Source organism: Cavia porcellus, unplaced genomic scaffold (assembly GCF_034190915.1).
Source record: "Cavia porcellus strain 051 isolate PalLab524CR breed Dunkin Hartley unplaced genomic scaffold, mCavPor4.1 scaffold_6, whole genome shotgun sequence".
Lineage (NCBI taxonomy): Eukaryota > Metazoa > Chordata > Mammalia > Rodentia > Caviidae > Cavia > Cavia porcellus.
The window spans coordinates 101,013,096-101,040,469 of record NW_026947489.1 but is presented as its reverse complement, the minus strand read 5'-3'; the positions used below and the strand labels follow the sequence as shown (position 1 = coordinate 101,040,469).

Genomic DNA, 27,374 nt, shown 5'->3' with positions numbered 1-27,374 from the left:
AGAGCCGAGCTGCAGGAGCCGAGCCCGGGCGGCCGCACTGCCTCTGGAGCGCCAGCCGTCCGGGCCGAGGTCAGTGCTGCACCCGCCTTCCCTACGCAGCGGGAGAGAGAGGCCAGCGCCGCCGCGGACAGGACCACGGATTCTGCAATCCCAGGGCTGCCCCAGCAGGGCCGGCTGGACCTGCGGCTGGCTGTTGGTTTGCTGATTGCACCATGGATCCTGCGGAGAAGAAGATTTCCGTGTGGATCTGTCAGGAGGAGAAGCTGGTGTCCGGCCTCTCCCGCCGCACCACTTGCTCGGACGTGGTGCGCGTGCTCTTGGAGGACGGCTGCCGGCGGCGACGGAGGCAGCGGCGGGGCCAGCGACAGGGGATGGCCGGTGACCCACCCGGCCAGGAGGAATTACCCGAACCCCTGGACGAAAACGACGAGGACGACGACGAGGCGCTGTCCCAGGGCATGCTGTGTGGGCCTCCGCAGTGCTACTGCATCGTGGAGAAGTGGCGCGGCTTTGAGCGCATCCTGCCCAACAAGACGCGCATCTTGCGCCTGTGGGCCGCCTGGGGCGACGAGCAAGAGAATGTGCGCTTCGTGCTGGTGCGCAGCGAGGCGTCGTTGCCCAACGCGGGCCCGCGCAGCGCCGAGGCGCGGGTGGTGCTCAGCCGGGAGCGGCCTTGCTTGGCCCGCGGAGCCCCGGTGCGGCCCAGCCTGGCTATGACCCAGGAGAAACAGCGGCGGGTGGTACGCAAGGCCTTCCGCAAGCTGGCCAAGCTCAATCGGCGGCGCCAGCTGCAGCCGCCGTCGCCCTGTTCGTCCACGTCGTCGTCCACAGCCTCGTCCTACTCGCCACCTCCCCGCGCTCCCGAGAGTGCATCAGTGGAGCGCATGGAGACGCTGGTGCACCTGGTGCTGTCGCAGGACCACACCATCCGCCAGCAGGTGCAGCGGCTCCGGGAGCTCGACCGCGAGATCGACCGCTACGAAGCCAAGGTGCACTTGGACCGCATGCGGAGGCACGGGGTCAACTACGTGCAGGATACTTACTTGATGGGCATGGGTGTCGAGCTGGACGGGCCCAGTTCTGGAGAGGAGCCAGAGAAGGAGCCGGCGGCGGCGGAGGCGGCTGCACCCCTGGACGGCGAGGCACAGACGACAGCGCTGGAGGAGCTGGCCCGGCGCTGCGACGACCTGCTGCAGCTGCAGGAACAGAGGGCCCAGCAGGAGGAGTTGCTGGAGCGCCTCTCCACCGAGATCCAGGAGGAGCTGAACCAGAGGTGGATGGAACGGCGCAAGGAGGAGCTGTCGGCGCGCGAGGAGCCCCCGGAGCCCGACGGCGGCGGCCCGGAGGGCGAACTGCTGCTGGAGCAGGAGCGGGTCAGGACGCAGCTCAGCACCAGCCTTTACATCGGGCTGCGGCTCAACACGGACCTGGAGACCGTCAAGGCGGACTTGGATTACAGCCAACAGCAGTGGGACAGCAAGGAGCGCGAGCTGCAGGGCCTCCTCCAGACCCTGCACACTTTGGAACCGGCGGTGGGGCGGGATGGGCCTCCGGGTCCCGGCGCACCCTCGCGGGAGCCCTGGCCTGAAACCTGTACCGAGGTGTGGGTGGACCAAGCCCGCGGACTGGCCAAGAGCTGTCCTGGCAACGACGAGGACTCGGACACGGGGCTGAGCTCCATGCACAGCCAGGACTCGGACTCGGTGCCGGTGTGCGAATCCCTCGTGTAGGAGGAGCTAGGAGGGAGACGCTCGGATCTCTGTCTCGCAGCGTGCCTTGGCCGCGCGGCTCAGGGACTTGAATCCGGCTGCAGGGAGCCGGGAGCTCCTTCCAGGCCGCAGCGCTCAGCTCTGAGATCTGACCCAGACGGTCAGAGATGGCTGGGGACACTTGTCGCGCAGCGGGCAGCGGCGCCCCGCTGACTCCAGGGTGAGTGTGGGGCGAGGAAGCTGGGCTCCATTCCAAGCTCTTTTGAGGGAAAGGAGTGAGGGGGTGAGGACCCCACCCCTATTGGAAAGCAAACACCCTTGGGAAATTGACGTGGTCCAAGCCCAATTTCAAAACGGAAAACAAAAAAAAGTATTGTGGAGGTTTCACCACTCTTCGGTATGGGAAGGACTATGGCAGCTAGAACTATATTAGTTGGTGGCATAAAGTGCTCTTAAACGCCTGGATGAAAAGGAAATTCCTTGAATGTTAATTGTGACTGTAAACGTGTTAAAACTAGCCAAAGAGGACGCACTGGTGTTGGCCCCAGCCTTACTGAACATCTTTGATAAAACCGATAGGCATCAGATCCTGGCTGTTTACATTTCTGCAGATTGGGGAATTACCCATCTGCGGAATTACTTGCCGTTTATTTTCATTTAAAGGCTAAACTGTGTCGAAGTCTAACTCTGTATTTCCGCCCAGTAAACACAATGTGTGTTAAAATGGGCTGCTTTTTCCAAAATTATCTTTTATTATGACAGAAGCTAAACATAACCCGTTTGAGATCTAAAATCCTGGCAAACATTATCTCTGGTTAAAATTTAATCTGGGCCCTTTGGGTTCTGTTCTTTGAGAGGCAGGTGTGTTGTCCTTTAGTTCATACTGCTCCTTCATGGACTCAGTCGCTGTTATTTCAGAAAAAAAAAATAAAAAAGGAGCCGTAGAATTCACTTTCCATACTATATTTGCTGTTTAAACGAGCACCTTGGTTTAAACCCAAACTTGAAAGCAAAGATCTTTGCATGGTGCCCAGCTTTTAAACAGAGCCCTGTAATTAAAACTAACCATGACCTCAACACATGTTACCCAAACCCAAGTCTAACTTCAGTATCTCTGGTCAGAGGTGAATTACTTGGTCAAACTTAAATCGAAGTAGTGTAAATGTCAAGCTTTACTAAGGGGGCTAATAAGAAAAGAAAAAGGCTCATAATGCACCTTGGTGACAAGTGGATTAACCCCAGTGCTTAGCCATGGATAAAAGCATGTGAAAGTGAGCCGAGGAGGCCTTGAGCTACCCTTGTCTGGTACACACACCTGTGTCCTGCTAGGAGACAGGGAGTGAGACACCTTCTCAGGAGCTGATGATGGAACTGGTCAGCACTTAGGATAATTATCACAGTTCTTTGAATTCAAACTTATCAGTGCTAGCTGCTTGCTGGCCCTGTAGAAGGAAGCTGTTGGCAGAGCTCCCTCTGGAGCTCAGTTGTTTGAGGAATGTGGGATCTAATCTAACCTAAGGAGGTATCAACACTGGGTATGTGTGCGGTGCCAGCCGGGTGCAGGAGTTGCAGTCTCCTTAGCTGTTGGAGAGGCCACCCGCTCCTGTTTCAGGGCTCCACGTGGAGATAACTTCTGAGGCCTTGCTTTCAGGAGATGCAGATGCTCTCTTACCCTCTGTGCTGACACGGGAGCCTGTCCTGACCTCCTCTGGTCTCTGGTCACCAGCTGCACTGTCCCCTGTTGAGGAATGACCACACCTCGACTGCCACTGCCATGGAGTAACAGCACGCATGCCAGTTTTCAGGTCGTCAAGTAAAATCTGAAATAAAAAGCCCTTTTCTAACTTGATTTTTTCCAAAGACTTTACTTGGCGTAATGGTTTTTGCCTTAAAGTTACATCTGATTCAGAAACATCCGTGGATTTGGTCTTGAGCTTGGTGACAACAAGGAATAAACCCACTGTGTTCCATTGTTCAATCCCATAAACACAAAGCCAACGATAGCTTTATTCTGAGGCTAAGGTAAAATCCTAATTCATGTATGACAAATGCCACTTGTCTGAATGGCTTCTCCTGGAAATGGGCTGACCTGGTGGTTTTTAAATTATTGTGCTTTTTTTCCCCTCCAGGGTGGGAGGGGAAGTGGTTCTTGGATGTTTATTAACTCAGAAAGAAGGCAGAAGTTGGCAGAAGAGGTTGCCTGGCAGAAAGGAGCTGTTTTCCTTTTCACTGTTATTATTTTAAACTTTGATGGGCTGCTGACGTCAGCAAATATGCTGGAAGCCTGTAACGCCAACAAGCCACCTCACAGAGAGAAGGCCCTTGGGGTGTTCCGGGCTCTGCTTCTAGAACCTTTCCTGTTCTGACCACCTGAAGCTGTTTGCCTGGTCAACGTCTCAGGCAGCCCGGGGAGGCTTTATTTCTAACAAAAGGCAGCTCAGGCTGCCCATTTTTGCTTTCATCCAAATCAATTATATTCCTAAAAGGCATTCTCTGTGTGGGTAGGAGAGAGGAGGATGGGGGTGGGGAGAGGAGACAATAGTTCCTTTTAGGAAGAGCTTTGCTGGCCCAGGAAAGGTACAGTGCCAATGCGGGGACATGCTTAATAAAATGCTCCATGTGTTCCAACTTTTGTTCCCTTGTGTAGTCTTTACTCCACAAGGCCCATGTAGCACTGGGCACCCAGCTTCAGGATATGAGGACCCCTGGGAAAAGGGAATCCAGGCCCTTCCAAGGTCCCGGAGGGTGGAAAAGCAAGCTTGAGGACAAGAGGACACATAGATAGGCTCCTCACCAGCCAGCCCCATCCTGTTTTTGAAATTGAAACAACCTATTGTATTTCAAAAATCTGAATTATTGCATTCTCAGCCATCTCCCAAACCTAAGGTTCTGTATGGTATCTCTAGGTTTGTTTACTTCCTTCTATAAAATATGTTTTTATTGCTATTATTTTAACTGATTAGAAAAGTCCTTGGGATGAATCTGAAAATAATATGAATACAGAGAAAGAAAAGTCACTCTAAATCTGTTAGCACCCAAAACGTGACACTATCACAGTTTGGTATCTTTCCTTTAGCACTTGTTGAATTTTGGAGATTTCATATTTTGCTTGTCTTTCATGAAACATAGCTGCATGTCCTTACACATGCCCTGTAAACCCAACACTCTGGTAAGCTAAGCAGGAGGATTATAAATTCAAGCCCAGCCTGGGCAACTTAACAAGATCATGTCTAAAAAAAAAAGCAATTTTGATATGATTGCATAAATGCTTTAATACTTAGTGTTTGGGAGACACCTTGTAAAGAGAGCCATTCATCTGGTGAATATAGTTTATATAACTGTTCAGCTCATGTTACTGGGTTGTTTCCCATACACTTTTACTATTATAAAATAACGCTATGATAAAATCACTTGTGCATGTATTTGCTTCCCAAATGTACTTTCTCCCTCTCTACAGTAAGACAGATGTCCAGAAAAAGAATATTCCAGTCAAAGAGGACAAATAGTTAGAGGCTTAATACTTAAATGCTGTTGCTTTTTCAGAGGGTTATTCTAATTACTATCAACTATGTATGAGAATGGCTATTTGGCCATGGTTTAGTTTTCATTAGATATTATATTTTGCTTAGAGGTTATTTTATTCAAAATTAATTCATGAAAGCACAGGTGGTGGCGCATGCTGAAATCCTAGCACTTGAGGATGAGGCAGCAGGATCTGAGTTCGAACCCAGCCTGAGTTACACAGAGGAACGTTGTCTCAAAACAAACAAACATCAAATTTGTTGTGGGCTTAGGAAGCCTGGGCTGATAATTGCTATCCTAAAATAGCCTTACAACAGAAAGGGTGAGTCATCAGATCAAAATTGTTAAAGGCTCCTGAGCTTTTCTCTGATTTTCCCCTTTCTAGAGCACCTGTTTTAGTCACAATTTCATCTCTTATCAGAATTGGCCAATGGTCTAAGACTAGGAAGGGCAAAAAACTCCACACAAGCAGGGTAAAGGAAATAAGTAAGACAACTAGATTTTTTAGAAAGAGTTGTCTTTTTGCCCTTGAGTCTAATGGGAAAGGTTATTCTGAGAAGGTAATACATTAAATGTATTTGAGTGTCTTGCTTCTCCTTCCTCACCTCTATCAAAAATTAGTTTTAAATAAAATAAACACGATAAGCTCAGTTGATTAGCAGCCTTAAACAGCTGAGAGTTTTCTAGGATTTTTTTCTAGAGATGACACTGGATTTGAGACTATTCTTAAATTCTTGAAAAAGCAAGATTTGGTTACGACAGTCTGAAATATCCTGAGTGCAAGATTCGACAAAGTTGCCTTCTCTACACAGAAAGGAAGGAAGGGGACAAGGAATCTGCTTTCTAAATGCCAGGTCCTGTACTAAGTGTTCACAGGTACATTCTCTCTGCGTCCATCTCATGAGGTAGATGTTCCCCTTTTATTAGTATCTGTTTGTGATACATACTAAATATATGCATAGTGGGAAATCACTGCATGTACTTTGCATCTGGACCCTTTTTACATCCCCATTCCTTCCCTTTCCATCTCCTCCACCCCCACATCCTCTTCCCAGCAAGATGAAACTTTTTGACATTCAGTTTTTACAGACCAACAAACTAAATTCTCGAGCTGTTAAGTAGGAGATGCAGGATTCCAACCCAAGCCTGACTTCCTCACCTGTGCCCTGGGTACCACACACGGAACATAAACTCACGTGGTGTTTTGCACACCTGATAAAGAACCCTCACAGGCTCCACAGTGTTGGTATCTGAAAGGCTTAGAATGATCACTGTCTTGTCTGAGTGTCTCCACCAGGGAGGTGGAATGATTTTCCTCAAACCCCAGAGCTAGTAATTATCTACAAGGTGAGGACTTAGCAAAAAGCCTAAGAAGAGAAATTACTGTGTGAATATGAGAAGTGAGTTCTTTGCCAATGGAAAAATTTTTCTCGAAAATTTAAACCCCATTTACTAGCATGAAGGTTTTAATTGAACAACCTCTGTGCTTCAGAGCACGGGTGTACCATCAACAGCATGGAGTCCTTGTCTCCCAGGGCAGGCAGCTGTGTGCTTGTCATAGTCACATCTGGAAGGTGGTGCCTGTCTGTTCTGGAACCTTCTTTCTGGCAGGTCCCTGGGTGCAGGAGAATCAGGGAAGAGGGATTCCTTGGAGGGAGGCATTTCTGGGCCTCCTAAGGACCATGGTGCCGTGGGGTCAGCCATGCACACCTGGTTCAGTGCATCTTTGGCCATGTTATCCTCATGACAACACGGGATGCTTAGGGCCACTGTCTCAGCCTGTCCCTTATGCATACCTGAGCATATCTTCCAGACATTTCTAGAATGTTCCATGGCTTTCAGGATTCATTTCTTAGCAGGATTCCTAAAGTTATTAGTTATCTGGATCCAAGTCAACTCAGGCCCACAAACTTTTACTAAAGACTAAAGCATTGAGTTGATTCTGTTTCTTCATTCAGACCACTCTTCATTTGTGAAAGAATCCTCTTCTATCTTATTTTATTTTGCATCATGTTGAAGCAGGGAGTATATGGTGAAACAAATCATTCACCTAATGGCTTGGAGATGGAAGAGAGAAAAGAGGAAGGAACCAGAATCCCCTCCGAGGTCATGCTCCCAGTGACCTAAGAACCTCGTATGAGGCTCTGCCTCAAACAGTGTCTACCACCTCCACACTGAGAAGCAAGCCCTTAACACAGGGGAATTTGGGGGACATGCTAGATCCAAATGATAGTAAGCAGTAGTAACATCTTAAGAATGTTAAGTCTTCCGAACCACCATCAATGGTATGTTTCTCCACTTTCTGTCTTTAATTTCTTCCAGCAGTGTTTTGTAGTTTTTCCATGCCTGTTTGTTAAAGTATTTTATTATATTTCATTTCTCTTAATGCTATATCAAGTGGGGTTGTTTTCTTAATTTCTTTTTCATGTTATTCATTGTTAATGTGTAGAATTTTTGTGATTTGTGTGTGCTGATTTTGTATCCTGCAACTTTGCTGAACTTGTTGATTAGCTCTAGGAATCTCTGCAGCTATGTATATGTGTTATCTTTATCGTGTTCTACGCATAAGATCATGTCATTTGCAAACAGAGACAATGTTACATTTTCCTTTCCAATTTAGATTCCTTTTATTTCATTTTCTTGCCTGATTTCTCTGACATAGGACTTTCAATACTATGTTGAATACAAGTGCTGAAAGCAGACATTCTTGTTCTGTTCCTGAGTTTAGACAAAAAGCTTTTTATTCTTTCATCGAGATTAATGTTAGCTGTGCATGGATTTTTTTAAATACATAGCCTGGGTCATGTTGAAGAAGTTGCTTCTAAATCAAGAAAGGATGCTGAATTTTGTTGGTTGCTTCTTTTGCATCACTTGAGATGGTTATGTGTTTTTTCCTTCACTTTGGTAGTATGCTGTGTTACATTGATTGATTTTTATATGTTAGGCCACCTTTGCAATCTAGAATAAATCCTTCCTGGTCATGGGATGTAATACTGTTAATATACTGTTGAATTCAGCTTGCTAGTATTTTTTGAAGATTTTGCATCTATATCCCTAAGAGACACGGATGTGTAGTTTTCTATTCTTTTAGTGTCTTTTTCTGACTTTGGCTTAAGGGTATTGCTGAAATGGGGTAAGTTAAGAAATGTTCTTTCCTCTTCAATTTTTTTTTTTAAGTTTGAGAAGGATTGGTGTTAATCCTCTTTTATCTAAGTCATTTTCTTGCTCTCAGTGACCTGTATTTTGCTTTTTTTGGGGGGGGGGTACTGGGGATCGAACTCATGACCTCACATTTGCCAGGCAAGCACTTGTACACTGAGCTAAAACCCACCATATGATTAAGAACTGTTCTTTATTAGATTTTTAATTACTAATTCAACTTTTTTTTTACTAATTTTATAAAGCATATTCCGATTCTCTGCTTTTTTATTATACAGTTTTGTTAGATGGTATGTAGGAATTTGAATATTTTGTCTACATTGTCAATATGTTGAGATCCCCACTTTCATTCTTTATTTTAATATTTTGAGTCCTCTGTCTTATTTTCTCTTAGTCTAAGAATTTCTCTAGAGTGTTGATTTTTTAAAAAAAAAATTACTTTTAGGTTCATTTCTGTTTTTTCTATCCTCCATTTTATTTACTCATGCTCTAATCTGTATTATTTCCTTCTGCAAGCTTTGAGTTTCATTTACTCTTCTTTTTTTAGATCCTTAACTTGTAAAGTTAGGTTACTGCTTTCAGATCTTTTTCTTTTTCTTCAGCGTAGGGAATGAAACTGAGGACCTTATTCAGGATAAGCAAGTTCTCTACCACTGAGCCACATTCTCTTCCCATTTTGTTTTTCTATGTATGTGTTTACAGCTATAAAATTCCCTCCTACCTCTGCTTTTGTTACATTCCGCATGTTGTGCTTTTGTTTTGCCTCCAGACATTGTAATTTCCCTTGTATTCTTTTTTGATCCATTTGTTAGGAGTGTGGTAATTCTCACATATGAGTTTTCTAGGTGTTTTTGTTACTGGTTTTTGGTTTATTCCATTATGATTAGAAAAGATAATTTTTATCATTGTATCATTTACTCCAGTTCTTAAATTCATTACTTGTTTTGTGGCCTAAAATATTATCTATCCTGGTGAATATTTCACTTGCATTTGCAAAAATTCATCTGTGCAGTGCAGTAGTGCTGGATCTGCACGTCTGTTAGATATAATCAAATTATGGCGCTGTTCAAGTCCTCTCTTTATTTCTACCCATTATTAAAAGTGGCCAGTAGTCACAAACCATTTTTGTAGAATTATGTCTCCCTTCAAGTCTGTCAGTATTTGCCTCATTATTTTGGGCCCTAGTGTTTACCTCATATATGTTTATAATTATTATGACTTCTTGGTGAATTGATCCTCTTCTCAGTATTTAACATCCTTTATTTCTTGCAACACTTTTCAATTTGGGTCTTAAATGTTCCCCACAAGCTCATGTACTGAAGGCTTGGTCCCTAATGCAGCAGTGATCAAAGGTGGAGCCTTTGGGAGGTGACTGGGTTGTGAAGGTTCTGACTCTGTGAACAGGTTAATCCACGAATGATGCATAACGTAATGTGCTGTTGGGAGTTGGTAGAAACTTGCGGAGTCTTGCTGAGGACGTAGGTCACTGGGAGCCTGTCCTCATAGACTATGTCTGTCCCTGGGTCTCTTTCTACCTCTCCCTCCAGCTTTGTTTCACCTCATGCTTCCCATTGTGATTTCAACCTCTCCTCAGGCCTAAAAGCAGTGGAGCTGGACAAACATGGATCGAAACCATGGAAACCATGAACCAATATAAAATTTTCTTCTTCACATCATTTACCTCAGAAATTTTGCCACAGGGATGGGAAGATGGCTATCACAAATTGCATTTTGTCTGAGACTGATACAGCTACTCCAGCTCTTTGTTGATTACTATTTGTATGGAAAATCTTTTCCCGTCATTTCACTTTTAACCTGTTTTTGCCTTTAAATCTAAAATGAGCCTGTGCTCTTTATTTGTTGTGACATTGTTTCCATACTTGACTTTGTTAGATATGGCTTTCTTTGTTCATTACATTTTTAACATAAGTGATTTAGTCTTTGTCTAGTAATTTCTACATCTGAACTTCCTTGTGCAGAATTCCTCTTACCTACTTTCTTGAATGGGAAAACAATAATACATCAGGAACTCAGAGTCTTCTCTTCTACGGTTTGTTATTGTTCTTTGTCTTTTTTCTTTCTTGTCATAATTTCTGTTTGATTCATGGCTTTCTTGAATTAATCCATGTAAAGTCATTATACGCTGCCATGTGGCCGCTGAGGTCTCTGCTTAGGTAACCTAGTGGTCATTCGTGGTTGGACAGTGATGTCTATAAATGTCAGTGAGTCCCCTCACCCTTGGGAGGCCTCTACGTAAGTCGGGCTGTGTCTTCACCACTCAGAGACTCAGTTTACAGCTCTGTGTTAGCTCTCACTTTCAAGCTTGCTTAGAGACAACAGATCAGTCTAACTCCAGAACCCAGGCCCTCCTCAGGCCTTTCCTGAGCACAGGTATCACCCTGCATAGTGTGAGACCTTCTAGATGACTAGGGATATGTCAGAGATTTTCAAAATGCCCTGTTGATGCTTACTTCACTAGCTTTTCTTTTGGCTAGTTTTTATTAGGTTTTTGTTTTTTCACAATGATCATCACAGCTTCAAGCAGCCGTGGTGTTAAACCAGTAGCCTGTAACTGTTTTTGACCAACATTCTAAGGAAGAGTGAGTGTGGCACTGAGGCAGGACAATCCCTGCCAGGGAATGGCAGGCAGATCAGTAATGGTGGCTCTCAGACAGTGGCATTTTATCCAGCTCCAACACCAATCTGTCATCTGCTGTAGCTCCCGGGTTGCTGGTTTTCCAGGTTACTGTGGGCCCGAAGGAGGGAGATGGGAATAGGGTAAATGAATACACCCTAAAACATGCTGCTCCTCCTACGATTCCATCTTTTTTTTTTTTAATGCCTTGGATTATTGCCAGCATGAGTTAATTTGGATTACTATTATAATTATTGCCTGTGTTTTTGTTGCTTTTATTGGCAAATGGCTCTGGGAGGGCCTTGCTCTGCCATTCCGAACACTGTTGTCACTTAAGATTTTACTGCTCTTTCATTGGATGGGTAGAATATCTTGGCTGATTTGAAAGTGGTAGATTTAATTTTGCTCATAATTCTCTCAGGCTTACTAAGAGCCATGCCTGCATTTACTTTTTTGGACCAATATATAAATTTGTCGCATCTGTGTTTGCCCTCAAGCAAGACAAGAACTTAACACACTACTTTCATGTTTCTGATTTCTCTTTCATACTGCTATCTATAGTTTTAATTTCTAGAATTATTTAGCTAATTATAACCTTTATCAGTATTATTCTGATTGTGTTAAATGTGTATACTTGACCAGAACTGATAGCTTTATAAAGCTGAGTCATTCTAATAAAAGATAAGATAATAATACAGTTCCATGAACCACTCCAAATCTCAGCACCTCTTAAGGTCATAGTCATCTTTTCTCACTTTGCCTCTCTGTGAGTCAGCTTGAGGACATGTGACCCAGTTTAGGTCCAGCTGAACTTGGCTCCAGTCTGTGGGTTGGGTTCAGGTTGACTTCCTGTGTCTCTCTCATCCTCTTTGGGCCAGAGGTGTGAATCTCTCCCAAGGGTCCCTTGCACTGGTGGCGAACCCATGGCATGTGTGTCATAAAGGCTATGTGTTATCACTGAATGCTCTAAAATTTTGCCATCGCTGATTGGCCTAGAGATACCCCCCCCCCCGCCGCTTTTCTTCCTCTATACTTTCGTGGTGTGGATTTGCTCAACCCAGGTCAACACACAAATGTCACATTTGTGCCGTGATGTGTATGAAGCCCAGGGCTTAGGCCTGAAAAACAAGAGTGTGTGAAACAGGGAACGTTTCATAACTAAGACTACTCTGCCATGTGCTAGTACTGGGCCCTTAAATGGATTAATCCATCTGAATTCATGCTGTGTAAGGCAACAACTCCACTTTTAGGAATTGATAAAATATTTACACAAGTGGACAAGGACCTAAGATCATGCTACTCCCTTAGCAATGCTTGCAATAGTGAGAAATTAGATAACGTTTCAGTATAAAAACTAAGTTATAATCTCATTCTTTTATATTATGTACCTCTTAAAATTATGTAGGTCTACATTGTTGACATAAAAGAACATCTATGATATGTTAAGAAAGCAAGAAAAGAAAGCAGGTAAGTAAAAATACAATAAATTCATACTTACTTTTTTATTTAAAGAGAAAAAAACAAAAAAAGGTAGAAATAATACAGAATTTCAGAAAAATAAACAGTAAGAAATCACTAGTTGATAAGTTATATATTGTCATCTTAGAAATAGTTGTTCAAGTTCCAAAATTAAAGCATACAAAGTGATATTCAAATAATGACACTGCAAACAATTCCGCTCAACGATCCAACAAAATTTAGTAATATGGTTATTAGTCCTACACACTTGTTTTTTATCTTAAAGAGGATAATATTAAACATGTCAAAACAGAACAAAACAGTTCATAAGGGAACAATTTAAAGAAACACAGATTTCAAAGCAAGTCCACTGGAGATCTTCACTGTCTATCTTACTGTCTCTAGTTTTCTTCCAGATAGTTGTCCCCATCTTCACACATATTGAATATATACTGAACATTATAGAACTAATCAAATCCTTACAGGATGATGAAGGCATTTTAGGTCTTTAAGACCTGATTTTGGGGAAGTCAGTAATGACTACCATAATGTCTCTCATTCTCTTTGAAGTAGCTGTCTTTATGTATGCTGAAATTGAACATAAGAGACTAGACTAATATCACTCTGAACAGTGAAAAATAGTATTGCTAGATTTTATATCATAATACTACAGAATTAGTGTTGGGTTTCTTAGTGTGTCTTCTTCAGAGTATCTGTTCATTACATCGTGTATTATATAATCTGGTCCCACAAATAGTTTAGGAATTCTTCCCATGTGTGAATTTCTACATATATATCTATCCTTTCTGTATTTTAGGGAAAAACAGATCAAAACAAGACAACAAAACAAATTCCTAGAAAAACATGCAATGAAAAAGACATCTAAGACCACAATATTAGGTAATCTACAGTAGTTACTATGCTTTCTCTTGTTATTTTCAATAGAATTGTCCATGTCATCAGGTATTATATAGTTAAGCATAGCATTACATAGCTATTTTTATAAAAACACAACTTTGAAGACATTATAGGACTTGAAAGCAGTTAATAATCAAAACTGGAATGGATATCTTTTATATCTTGTCATCTTCAGAGTAGTTGCCTCCCCTCTTAGACTTGATACTACCAAGCATACAAATTCAAATAAAATCAGTCAAGGCAAAATCACGGTCTAACAAACCAGCTTCAAATAAGATCAGTCATAGTAAGACAATGTAAGTAATACAGGGTTTCAGTTTAAGTTAATAGGAAATTAAGGAGAGTTACCGTGGTATAACCTGTTATTTTTGGGTTAGCTGTCTGTGCCCTCAAATCTCATATGAGTAGACAGACCAGAACAAAATATAATCAAACTAAACAGAGCAATAAGACTTCTGTGGCTTTTAAATTCTGATACACTTTTAACAATGTCCTCTGCTTTCCTTTTTTAGGCAATTTCTCACCTTTCCCCTTCTCAGGATACTTGGTATATTTTGGGTCCCACTAGCTCCTTTAGTTTTTAGACTAGGGGCTTCAACCTGTTATCTCTGAGTGTTGCTGAACCTTTTTACTCCTGAGCTTAATCTTGGGCTGTACTCCTTTACGTGCTAAAGCCACAAAGGTTTTCCTTCCTTCCAGCTGTGTAGTTCTACACTGCACAAAATTGTCATAACTTTCCACCCTATTTGTGGCTGCTAGACAAGTTGTCCCTATTTCTCTCTGGTTTCCTGTCACATATAGCATTGTTTTCTCATCTTTGACTTTCAGTTTATTAATCCTCTTTTAGGTTGAGTGTATTTCCTATTCAGAACATCTCAATGGATCCTGCCTCCTAAAATCTACTCTGCCTGTGTTTCTTTTTTGTTAGTGTATCAAGGCTATCTATATTAAAGATTATAGCTTACTGTCTCTGCCTCATTTCTGCTGTTCTATTTCTGCTACATTATTTGTCCACTTTACTCCTTGATTACACTGTCTGCCCCATTTATTGAGGCCTCTCTGCCACTGTTGCTGGAATCCTGGTATTCTTTCCTCTCTCTCTCTCTGGAATATTTTTCAGTATTTTTTGTAGGGTTGGGTTGGTGGCCATGAACTCCCACGGTTCCTCCTTGTCTTGGAAATATCTTATTTCTCCATTAATTTTGAGAGAAAGTTTCTCTGGGTACATCAGTCTTGGTTGGAAGTTATTTTCTTTCGGGGCTTGGACTATTTCTTCCCAGCCTCTTCTCAATTTGAGAGTTTGTGTTAATAAGTCTGTCGTTATTTTGATGATTTGTCCTTTGTAGATAATCTACTTCTTTTCTCTGGCCACTTTCAACATTCTGTTCTTGTGGTGGATTTCTGGAATCTTGATTATTATATGTCTGGGTGTAGATCTGTTTTGGCTGTAGGTGGCTGGAGTTCTGTATGCCTCATTTATCTGGATATCATTTCTTTTTTCTATGCTTGGGAAGTTTTCCTTAATTATATCTGTGAATAGTCTTTGTAATTCATTTGTGGTTACTCCTGCTTCTTCGTTCACATTTTTTATTCTTAAGTTAAAGATCCTCTGGTTGTCTTTTAGCCTTTGAATTATTTCTTCCGGATTCCTTGTTATTTTTAAGACATCTTTTCTTTCACAATCACACATCATAAATCTCTCTTCAAGTTTCAAAAGGCTAACATTAGTTTCTCTCAAGGCATTTTGCCAGCTTTCAATGGAGTTTTTAGTTTCCTGGTAATCTCTTTGGATCTGTTTCATGTATTCTAGATTTTGTTTATATTCTTCATCAAAGGTTTCTCTTCCTTTTCTGAGTTCCTCCATTCTTCCATCTGTATTCTCTTGGGCGGGGCTTATCATTTCTTTAATTAATCTTTTTATATCTTGCCCCAGTTGGATCAGAAGTATAGTTTTAAATTCATCTATGAGGTCATGAAGGTATTTCTTTATGTCCACTGATGCTGTGTCTAATATTGTATGATTAATGCACTGCATCTGGAGGTTTTTTCTTTTTTTAAATTTCTATCTCTTGTCATGTTTCTGGTTTCTTTCAGACAGGTATGTCCTGGGGCTCTCTGGCCCTCTCCATATTGCCTAGGGTCTTCCCAAAGTGTGCTGATCGGGGTTTTGCTGCCCTCCCCAATTTGCTGTTATCTGAGATATATGCAGCAGGGATGCAGGGACGGTTCAGGCTAGCCTCAAGCCTCTGAGCCAGTCAACCCGCAATTTCCTTCAGTGACCTAAGCTGTAACTTGTGGACGTCACAGAATCGTGACCTTTTTGTCCCTGGCTATTGGGTCCCAGCCAGAGGTGTAGCTCAGCCCCAGCAGAGCCCACCAGTCCTCTCTGGGCCAGGAGCAGCCGACTGACGCCGCTGCGGTGCTGGGCTCTGCCCAGCTCCAAGATGTCCTCTAGCCAGCGACAGCAGCCGCAGGACCCAGTCCCCAGCACTCACCAGGAATCAATGCAGTTCTTCCTCTGGGCTCTACTCCACGCTATGCCCCGTCCTCCCGCCAAGGGCCCGGGACTCATCATCGACTCCGGTTATAGGCAGCTGCAGCTTCAGCAGGACTTTGGATCAACCAATTCTAGGATGCGCCAACACAACCGGTCTCAGTGAGCGTGTCAGGCTACAGCCCTTCCCCATGCTTTTTCTTCATCTTCTTAATTTTATTTTTCCCTTCAGTTTCCTCCTGGTTTAATAAAAATCATCCTCCAATCGTCTGGCCCTCTCCATGCTGTCAAATTCTGGCATCTGAACTGCTTTCCCCACAGAGGCTCTCCATCCAGCCCCCTATCAAGCTGTCATTTTTTCTTGAGAACCCATACTTACTTTTATAGTTCTAAAAATTATACATTTCTTAGCTCTGTCCACCAGAATGTTCTGGAATCAATGACCACCCACAACTAAAGAGCCTATAGGGTGGTGTTTAAATATAACTTTTCATTTAAAGGTCCAGAGTTCCTTGTAGTAAGGGAGATTTCAAGTACAGGGTAAGAAAGGATAGGTTTAGTGGATCTATGCATTAGAAAGCAGGAAATTATTAAAAACTTTGTGATTGTGTCTAAAGATCTTGGTGGATCCAAGGGTTCCAGTGGCTAAAGATGGGAAATTTTGAATTTCAATGGGAGTGTCTTAGTTACTTTTCTCTCATTGCTGAGAAAAAATACCCAATGCTACAAATTAAGGAAAGAAAGGCTTATTTAGTTCACAGTTTGTGGAGGTTTCAGTCCATAATCAGCTGGTTCCAAGGCAGGGTGGCATCGTGAGGGACAATGGCTCAAGGTAACACAAGACAGCAAAGTTACAACAGCAAAAAAACAGGAGAGCAAGCCTCTTTTTGTCTCATATTGTATGCAGGCCACCCTCACATCAGGTGGGTGTAGTACTCACACCTTCTCTGTGCCCTCCTCTTGCACAGGCTCAGGATGTTTACAAAGTGAGGACCCTGGCCCCCTGGTAAGTCACTTAGTTAAACTTCTGAACTTCTCAAGTTGCCACAATGAACAACATCCTAGTAAGGGCCTGTCCTCTACACTCCAAGATGTAGAATTGCTAAGCTTCTAGACTTCTCAAGTTGACACAATGTATCAATCATTACAGAAAGTAACAACTGCAATGGATTCCTGAAAAATATAAAAATTTAGAGATGGGAAATGATACTACCAAAAGAAGAAAGCAAGAAGGCTAACTTGTTAATTACCTTTGGGGGTTGCTAGGATACCATGCTGTTTCCAGAAAGTTTAATAAAAAGAACATTTATGCTGCCTTTCCTGTACACATTGTGTTTCTAAGTCATCAACAGTTGATGGGGGTGGGGTGGGGGTGGGGGAATATGGAAATTTCTTTACAAAAGAATTTTAGCTAAAAAAAGGAGAAGCAATGATCAAAATTTTAAAATGTTTTTATGCAAACCTTAATGAATCAATATACCTGATGACCCATGATGGATGCTATGATGAGCAGGATACGCCAGCTGACAGCAACTCCTGGATAATGAAGCAGAACCCCCTCAGCCTTGCTTAAAATATTTCACCAAAATCACTGGCTCCTTTTTAAGAAGAGTCTAGTTCTCTTGAGGATGTTGCAGGGAACTGGCAGGACAGACACAGATGTGTGAAGTTATTCTGGGTATGTAATCAGTCAAATCCATATTGATTTTCAACCCCACAAGACAAAAACCTGACTTCTTTAACAAATAAGTAGCCTGAAAACAGGAAGGGAGATTTAATTATTATAACTATTACAGATAAAAAAACCCTTGAGACTCAACCAGGATTTTTTTTGGAAATAAATAAAATCAACTCAATAGTAATACATAACGCAACTGTGGAGAAAAGCTTCATGGTTTGGTACAATGTATAAGATTTGGACTCACAGGTTTAAAGACTTTTGCATTTAGGAATTCTGTGACATTCGTCAAAAGGTTAGGAACAACCATAAATGTCTCCTAGTATTTTGGGGACAGTTGAGACAATGTGTGAAAAAGTGATTAGCAATTTTAAAATTGAAGGCGTTGCTGGGAGATATGACACACCAGTCCTGTTTGTGCACCTCTTACTCATATAATCGCAGATGCCCATGACAAGCACCTCACTGATAGTCTGGCAGGCAAGGAGCGCTTAAGTTTAATAAGATATGGGTTTTCAGGGTTCAGATAAAAACAAGTGCCGACAATGTAGTCATCAGGTGGTCTAAGGATTTGGAAGAGCAATATGGAGGGCTGACCTGGGAAACGGGTAGAAGCCAAGGAATCGGAAATATTTAGGAATGTCTCTCACTCACATCGGTGATTAACCATTGGTAGAGGAGGAGGAATGGCGCCTGGTGTTCAGTTTGGACATATGGAAGGACAGGCTGGGGGCTTTTCTGAGAGTAGTCTGGCCATACTTGAGTGGAGGTGATTTGGTGGTGAGTACTTTGGTTTGTTTTTGCTGTTTTGGAGATCAAACCTTGAAGTTACATGTCTGGCCCTGTATACTTTTGTGTTTTGAAACTGGTTCTAAGTTGCTTGGGGTGGCTTTAAATTTGCCATCCTCCTGCATCAGCCTCCTGTCCAGCTGGGACTGCAGGAGTGCACCACCTCACCCAGCCTGTGGACGTGGATGGAGGTGAAGTGTGGAGGTAAGAGGGTTAAGATAGCTCGGAGAAGAGTGACCTTCATACGGTGGACATAGAGGAGTCCACAAAGACTGAGAAAGAACACAGGAATAAGAAAAGAAGAAAAATGGAAGACCACGGACACCATGTTTAGGAGGAAGTGAGTTTCAAAGATGGCTACCTGTGCCCATCAGCTTTGGAAGTTTATAAACCTAACTTTCGCATGTCAGTGGCCTGGTGGGAGATGAAGCCACATTCTGTGGCTTGTGGAGTGAGTGGGAATGGTAGGTTAGAGAAGTCATCAGAGTACTTTAGTGCAAAGGGATGAAGAACAGAGGGAGGAGGGCAGGGGCGGGGAGGAGGCCTGGGCACAAGCTGCAGAATGGGCGTGGCCAGCGCCTGGGATCCCATAGGCCACAGAAAGGAGCTTGGCTTTTTGTGCAGCGCCCTGCCAATCAGAGAAGAGCTTTAAGCAGGAGCACAATGTATTCATCCCTCTGGCTGCCTGTCATGACAGAGCAGGGCAGCAGTGGGCCTCTGGTGGGTTCCTGAGGTGGAGCAGGTCCAGGGGACAGCCCTGGGAGTGGGTGGCCCAAGGTGGAATCTCACTGCAGCTGAGAGGCCAAAGGTGCTGAGTGATACATCTTCCTGGATGTTGAAAGCCCCTGGCGATATCAGAACTGGGGTGGAGAAACAAGGTCTACGGTGGGAGTCAGGGGGAAGCAGGACTGTGACCTGGGGAGGTTGCACTGGGTACCCACTGAGGAGGAAAGTGGTGAACAAGCCTGACACTGTGACCACGTTCCTGCCCTGCTCAGCAGCAGCGAACTCTCTGACACTCCCTGCACACCTCAGCACTGTCCTGCACAACCCACAGCGACAGGCCGTTCCCCATCCCTGTGGTTCCCTGGAGTCACTGACCCTGAAGAGGGCTCCTGAATGTGCTGTGCTGTCTCCACCCGACCCCCTGTTTGGAACGCTCCTCTCTTCTTCTCACCTGGGAAAAAACCCTATGCGGTGTAATAGAAAAATACAGTGAATGTTTAATTTTTAAAATGTGCTACGGTGAAAGATACATTGCCACTGGTCCCCCTCAAAATACTCTCCTCACTTCAAACGCACTCAGTCTACTCTGCTTTTTGAAAAAGTCCTGGAAGTCCTCTACTGAACGTCTTCAGTTGCCCTGGCATGGTGGCTTTTATGTCCTGAATCAACTTAAAACCTTTCCCTTTCATGGTCATTTTGATTTGGGGAAGAGCCAGAGGTCTCACAGGGATGGAGCCGATGAATACGGTGGCTAAGGACACAGACACGTTTTTACACGTCTGCCTTTCTGTTGGATGGCACTTGGATGCAGTGGTCACCATATTTCTGACCACATTTGTGAGAGCAGACACTCATTAAAGCAGCCTTCCAGAATGGTGTCAGAAAGTGCCAAGAAGGGATAAGTGTATTCAAAGCATGGGGGGGTATTGGGGGGCATTAATGGCAATTAATAGTAAATTTTTTAAAAATGTAAGCATTGCATATATTGATCACATGTTGTATTCACCCTTTTACAGAGGTCATTCTTCCTGAAGCCCTTTTCAAGTGCCCAGCCATGCAGGGAGCCAATACTTACCACATATAGGCTGGTGTCATCAGGTGCTCCCAGGTCTGTGGCAGAGGGGCAGTCCCACCCCTTGGCTCAAGGGTCCCTACCACAAGAGCTGGACTCCATTGGAGGCCCCAGCAGGATTCTCTCTTTTCTAACCTTAAGCAGCTTGGGTGACAAAGGGTCTTGCTCAAGGAGAGTCCAGGTTCTGGGTAGCTGGGTTTGACTTGTCAGGATGTGACATTCAGCTTGTACTACTGGGCGTGTTTCACCTCATGACTTACAGCCCCATGTACACCCGGGCACCAGGTGTGATTCGCTTGGTGGCCAGCAGGATGGAAAGAACTGAGAGGCTCTTGAGGACATTCCCCTAGGGTGGCAGTTATGTTTTAGGTGGTGAATGCACACAATGGGAGATTGCCATTCAGTTAGCAGGTATTTGACAAAATGAACGGTGTGCCACATAGGAGCTTGGCATTGGAATATAACAGTGAATTGGATCCATCCCTCCATGGGCCTCAGACGCTTTCTCTCTCTCTCTCTCTCTCTCTCTCAGTCTTTGTTCTTGGGATTGGATCCAGGGCCTCTGCACTGAGCTACATCTCTTTTTATATTTTTTATTTTGAGACGGGATCTGTCTCAGTCACCAAATTACCCAGACTGAGCTCAACCTTGCATCCTTCTGACCTCAGCCTCTTGGAAAGCCAGAGTTCCAGATGTGCACCTCCACTCCTGGCTTCCAGCTCCTCTTCCTAACCAAGGTGCTGTATACAGGAAATGCCTGATCTTACTGGCTCTATTGTTGAAAATATTGAAGATACACATGACAAGTGTCACATGTTAGGACCAGAACAGCCTATGCGAATCTAGGTGAGGACTGAGGACGGCAGGAATGTGAGCCAGTGAGCCAGGGGGAAAGGAAGATCCTCTGGGAGAGTCCTGATGGTCTGTGGGTCTGAAGTGAAAGCTAATGGACAGGTGACACGATTTCTCATGGTTGCACCCTGAATTGTTTCTCTCCCTCCAAAGATTTACTGAAGTCCTAACCTCCGATTCCTCAGAATGTGACCTTATTTGGAAGTAGAGACTATATAGAGGTAATCAAATTAAAATAGGTCACTAGGCTGGGCCCTACCACATGTGACTGGTGCCCTTATAAAAAGGAGAATTGAGAACAGAGATGTACACAGAGGCTGGCACGAAGACACCCTGGGAAAAGATAGGAGTGATGTATGCACCAACCAAGCCACCTAGGCCTGCCACACAGCACCAGATGCTGGAGAGTCAAGGATGGATCCTCCCAGAGCTGTCAGAGCACGACAGGCTGACACTTTGATTTCAGACTTCTAGCCTCCAGGACTTTGAGACAATAAATTTCTGTTGTCTTAAGCCACCCAATTTGTGGCGCTTAGTTACGACTGCCCGAGGGAACGGATAGGCCTCGCTGACACTCGCTTCCAAAACTTAATTAAATGCAACTGACTTAGTGAAGCTTCCTTTTTAGCACAAGGATGGGTCCAAACCACACCAGGGGCTGTGGTTACATGAAGAAAGTGGCCTCCTGCTATCAGAGGATGTTGAGGGCGGTGTCCCCAGATAGGTGACACAGAGTAGAGTCCTGGTGGCTGAGAAAAGGTTCACTGGGCAGGTGAAGGAGAAGCCGTGCCAGGGTGAGGGAGAGACCAAGCAAAGGGAGAGGGAATGGGTCGTGGGTGTGGCCGGCAGATGACTCCTGGCTTCGTGTGACTGCTCAGGAGATGCCTTTGGGGGAGCAGGTCCAGGGAGCACAGGGCCCCTGTTTGTACTGAAAGACTTTGTATGGTGACCTTCAGATGTCATGGTGTCACCAAAGGACATAGGTGTCCAAGTCTTTAGGTTCGCTTGTCTTCTTGAATGCTAACAGTGGCAAAGCGTAAGGTGGCCCGGGAAGCATGAATTTCAGCCATGAGACTGGTGGCTGGGGTAGTCCAAGATGACAGTGACAATCCTCACAGTAGATTAGCGTTTTATCATCTATATTTACATGTGCATCTTTCTCAGAGCTGGGAAATAGATGTTAATCATAATTATCCAGGTTTACAGCTAGGGGAACCAAACAAGCTTACAGTCTAGAACAGCGAAGGCGAAGCTTTTAGATTTCAATGATACAAACAGTCTGTTGCGGCACCCGTGCCACAGGATCGCCACCACAGGTCTAGACAGAAACATACTGTCACAGCGATGGACAAAACAGGGGGAGGTCAGGTGCAGACCAAGCTGCCTAGGAGCTGACATTAAAGGGAATCCGTGGTAATAAATGCACATTATAACACATTTAATAACTTAATGTACCTTATAACCCCTGGTATTTATTCAGCACCTTCCTCCAAAGAACTGGCACCTTTGCCTGGGCACTGTGACATGGCACTGAGTGAAGGATACTGTAAGATGCTGAGGAGATTATACTGAGTCATGGCTCCCAGGAGAAATGGAGTTCTGAGGAGGCCAGGGAGTTAGGGCCGAACACTCTTATGCTAAGCTCTCTCCTGTAGCCAGAAGCCCGCCTGCTTCTTTGTCCCCATCTGTCAACGTGGTCACATGAATTCCTGGCACTGCAGAGCCCTTGTCTCAAATCCTGTCTCAGAGCAGCCCGGGCATGGAGAAGAATCAATTGCAATAAGGCATGCTCCACACAGGAAATCGATTCAAAAGCAGAAAAATCTGGAACCAAGGGCCATGGTTGAGCTGTGTAATTTTACATTTTTGGGTCCTGGTTTTCTTATCCTCAAAATGAAGAAAATACTGCCTACTTCATGGTTCTGAAACAATGCATTCATTTTAAAAATGCTTATTGAGCATCTATTATGTGCCAGGCCTTATTCTGAGCTTTTGAGATGTCTCAGGAAACAAACAAACAAAAAAACCCTTTGCCCTTGGACCCTTACCTTTCCAGGAGTCGAGAGGCAGGAGGAGGGAAGGAGATTAGAAGACAGTGAAACAACAAACCACATGATCTGCTGTGTTAGAACTCTGGGGGAGGAGAGATAAGGTCTGTCCGGCATGTGGACACCAAGCAACATGCACACAGTGGGCTTCCTGGCATACTATCGAGGCCCTTCCAGAACTGGTGCTGCTATTGTGGTACCTACAGAAAGAATGAAGAGCTTGAGGCAGAATAACAGCCTATAAATTTTGATTAAAACATGTCTTTCTCTTCAACTTCAAGGAGGAGTAAGCAGAAAAGTTGCCAGGAGAGGATAAGTGTAGAAGATTACAAAGTGAAAAATGTAAGCTTGAAACACCCTTGAAGTGCAGTGTAATCAGCTGCGTCTATTCTAAGGACCACCTATTAAGCTGTCTCTCGCAGGCTCCGGGAGGAAAATCACCTGCCCGAACAGGTAGACTGTGAAGCGCACCCTCGAAGACCTTCTGTCTTCCACTAAGTTGCATTTCTTTATTACAAACTCAGGAAGCAGTTTATAAAGGAAGATATTTTTAACTGTATTCTACTAAAAAAAAAAAATAGACATTATGCCAGTGAGATTCCTATTACATTGCATTCATATAGCGTCTTCTGCAGGCATGAAGGAGTTGCAGTCTGAAATTAGGCTGTATATTTATTGGCCTAATTTATTTATTTGTTATTTGTTTAGTTGTTATGTGTGCAATTAATAGTATTTGTTATGTGCGTGCAGTTAATAATAACATTGAATGTTAAGAATTCTTCAGCATAAATCAGTTGCCGTCTTATATTAAGTCTGATTTCCAAGGCTGTGACAAGATACCTGAGGTAAACAACATGAAGGAGGAGAGGTTTGTTTTGGCTCATGGTTTCAGAAGATTCAGTCCATGGTCCTGCAGCTCCATTGGTTTGGGGCTGGTGACAAGGCGGAGAGCATCATGGCAGAAGGTGTGGTGGTGGAGGAGGCTGCTTACCTCATGCAAACAGAGAGGGGAAGGAGCTAGGGACAAAATGTCTCCTTCAAGAGTGCACCCCCAGTGGCCCGATTCTTCCAACTAGATCTTACTTCCAGAAGGTTCCACCACCTCTCCAGAGCACCACGGACTGTTGACCAAGCCTTCTTCACACGGCCTTGACCTTTTATATGTAAAATTTTTATGTGTAATATCTGATTTAATTTTCTCAACACCCCTTAGAGATAGATCTCTTTTAAATATGAAAACTGAGGCTTCCAGGGATTAATAAACTTCACATGGTCAAACGGGAGAAAAGAGGGGAGTCCAGTTTTTAATCCGCCCTAACAAGCTACCCAGCCCTCATAGCTGACCACTGTTGAGGATGGCAGACCTCATGCTAGCCAGAGTCAGGTATGTTTCTGGCCTTGGCAGAACCGGTTATTCAACTGGGGAGACACACAAGTAAATGAATAATTGTAAGGTAATATGGGAAGTGCTAAAGTGGAAATAATTGGTGTGTTCTGGGAAACCAAAGAGAAGAAAAGAACTGCCTACTCAGACTGATCAAACTGGGGAATTTTTTTTCCAAATGTGATGTTTAAGGTGGGTGTTGATGGGTAGGTAGGAGTTTATCTGGAAGCAAGAGCCAATCGTGAGTGAAACGTACTGAGCAAGCTTTCTCAGCTTTCCTGCCCCGAAGACTTTGAAATGAGCCATGTGTGTGAGCTGCATCTCAGGAGACAAAACAGCTCTGACAGGAGGGCACACAGCGCCCTGAGGACATGACTGTAGGCTCCAACCCTAAGGCTCCTCAGCAAGTACCTAGTAAGCAAGTTCCTGGTAACCTTGGTACCAAGTAACTAGTACCTAGATGACAAAGGTTAGCAACAGGAAGCAGGGTTTGCTTGTTTGGAGACAAGGTCTTTCTATATAACCTAGGCTGGCCTTGAACTGGTGATTGTCCTCCCACAGCCTCCAGATTACAAGCATACCTCTGTGCACAGGAAGGAAGCAATTTTAAAAGAGAGCTCATGCAGAAGTCTCAGAACAAGTGGTCAGCGGGAACATGGTGACATTCGCCTGGTTCTTGACTTATACTGTCTATGTAAAAGGGAAACATGGTCGCCATGGGGGCTCCTTAGCCTTGTCCCTTAGGGCATGGCTTAGGATAGAAGAATTTTGTGTCCCCCAAAGGCAGCAGGAAGGGCAGTCTGGAGACTGGCAGGGCAGGCAGGGCTTGAGGGAAATGGAGGCCCATGACTGATTCCTGGGATTTTCACTTGAGCGACTGGTAGAGGATAGTGACGTACTGCGATGGGCAAGAGCGGGAGAGAATATCTGGTGGGAAAGGTAAAGAGGGTGGTCTGGGGCCTAGCAGGGCTTGGATGCCATGAGGGAGTGACATCCCCGTGGAGTTGTCAGGTGTTGCATAGAATGTAGAGCCCATGGGAGTGGTTTTGACTAGACCTGCAAACTCTAAAGAGATGTGTGTGTGTGTGTGTGTGTGTGTGTGTGTGTGTGTGTAATATCAAGCAAAAATAGATCATAGCAGTCCACCATATGGCATCTTGTCTTTTGATTTAAATATTTTGTGTATATATTATTCTGAAAATCTATACAGAACTCCCCCTTTTGGATGGCCACGAAGTATTCTACCTGTATGCGTGTACCATTATTTTTACACTTAAATTACAAAATACTTGAAAAACAGAAAAGTCCTGAATCTATAGCAGAGAGCCAAGTATCTATCAATTAGACTTAATGAAGGTTGAATATCTTGGCATCTTAGTCCTAGAACGCTTTCTTTTGAATTTAAATAATTCAGATACAGGTGAGGCCGGCCTCCTCCCCTCCTGCATCTCTCTAACCTCCTCCAGAGCTAACTGCCCCGGAGCTGATGCACATGGACCTTCGTTATGGTTTTGTGCGTTCTCATGTGTGTTTCCTTCTTAAACAATACGTAACACAGTTGTGCTTTAAAATCCCCACACATCGCTTCCTATTGCTCCTGTTCCTCTCACAGCTTGCTGTTTTCACTCAGCATGATGTTCGTGGTGGCTGTCATCTTTCAGGCACCTCTGACCACTCTCTGACCAGGTGGCATCTGTGGACACTAGCCTGGGAAGCTCTCCACGCTTATTCCCGAGCCTGACGCTACAGTGCCAGTGCTGGATGTGACCCTCTGACATCATAGCAGTGCCTGGGGAGCAGGTGTTAGGGGAGGGGTAGGAATATGCTGGAAGGGGCTTTGTCATATCACACTAGGTCACAGCAGGAGTCAGGAACACGGCCACCTGCAGCAGAGGCACAGAGAGCACCTGGGCTGCCTCTGCTCCGCTGGCTGGGCTGGCCTTTGCTGCCTTTCTTAATGGGAGTGGTCTTGGGCTGGCCAGTCAGTTCTCACATCAGACCCACACTGTACACCCACAGCACTGCCCCTGTCCCCCCCGCCTCGTTTCTCTTTTCTTTTTAATGTACACCCAACTTAAAAAAACCAAAAAAAAAAAGCTTCTGAATGCTTTCAGTCTCGAACAAAGCTTTATAGATTTGTTGGCAAGAAATCTAGAATGGAATTTACCATTAAATTGTAGTAAAGTGACTCTTCAAACAACATCTACTGAACAATCAAACACTTTTAAATGTCAGTCCCTAACAAAAGCATGCATTGTCTTTCTCCCCACCCCCAGAAGTCCTGATGGCACTCACCTTCTTAGGGTGGGAAGAATTTACAAAAGTGTCACCTGCTTCACTTCGCGAGCTGTGTGCTGAGCGGAACTTTCCAGGACCCATCAGAGTAAGGATAGCACATTTCAACTCAAGCACTTCCTTAATACTGCATGAGTTTTTCTCCTATTTGGAAAAGGAAACAGGATTTAAATCCAGGAAATTGAACTGTGACACCCAATTTCCAGAGTTGCACACTGGTTTGGTGATTTCTGGGAAAGCTTCTACATTTTCAGTGTATTGGGAAAGAGAATTAACCAGCAATAAATATCTGCTAGCAGCCGAGATTGCATACAGACTCTCTTTGTTTATATAAGGCTGGCAATACATTTATGAGCACCAGGTGTTGTCGTCCCAAGTTTAGCATGAGGGGGTGGAGTCCCCATGGCCGCACCTGCCAGAGCACACACAGCAAGATAGAGTTGCTGATGGAATCTGGTGGGCAGAGCGGGGCCAGCCTGCCCCAGAGGAAGAACTAAGCATGAGGAAGGGACTCAGTAATGCTGTAGGTCGGTGGCTGTCTCCCCATCTTTTCCTCATTCTTGCTAAAAGGAGAAAAACATCTGACTTGCTTTATGACCCAAACACGAGGGCCTATACACAACTCAAATGTCTAA

General features: G+C 44.3%; 1 protein-coding gene across 1 annotated transcript; it reads left to right on the top strand.

Annotated features, from left to right (window-relative positions):
- Positions 1–4,338, top strand: Rassf10 (Ras association domain family member 10). The gene is made up of 2 exons (XM_063251888.1): positions 1–1,929; positions 3,361–4,338. Exon 1 carries the CDS (start codon positions 213–215, stop codon positions 1,728–1,730), a length of 1,518 nt encoding a protein of 505 aa, XP_063107958.1. The 5' UTR covers positions 1–212; the 3' UTR covers positions 1,731–1,929; positions 3,361–4,338.
- The last annotated feature ends 23,036 nt before the right edge of the window (positions 4,339–27,374 follow it).

Bases quoted from the DNA above. Each gene is read 5' to 3' on its own strand.
- Rassf10 (XM_063251888.1), top strand. From the start codon at position 213: ATGGATCCTGCGGAGAAGAAGATTTCCGTGTGGATCTGTCAGGAGGAG.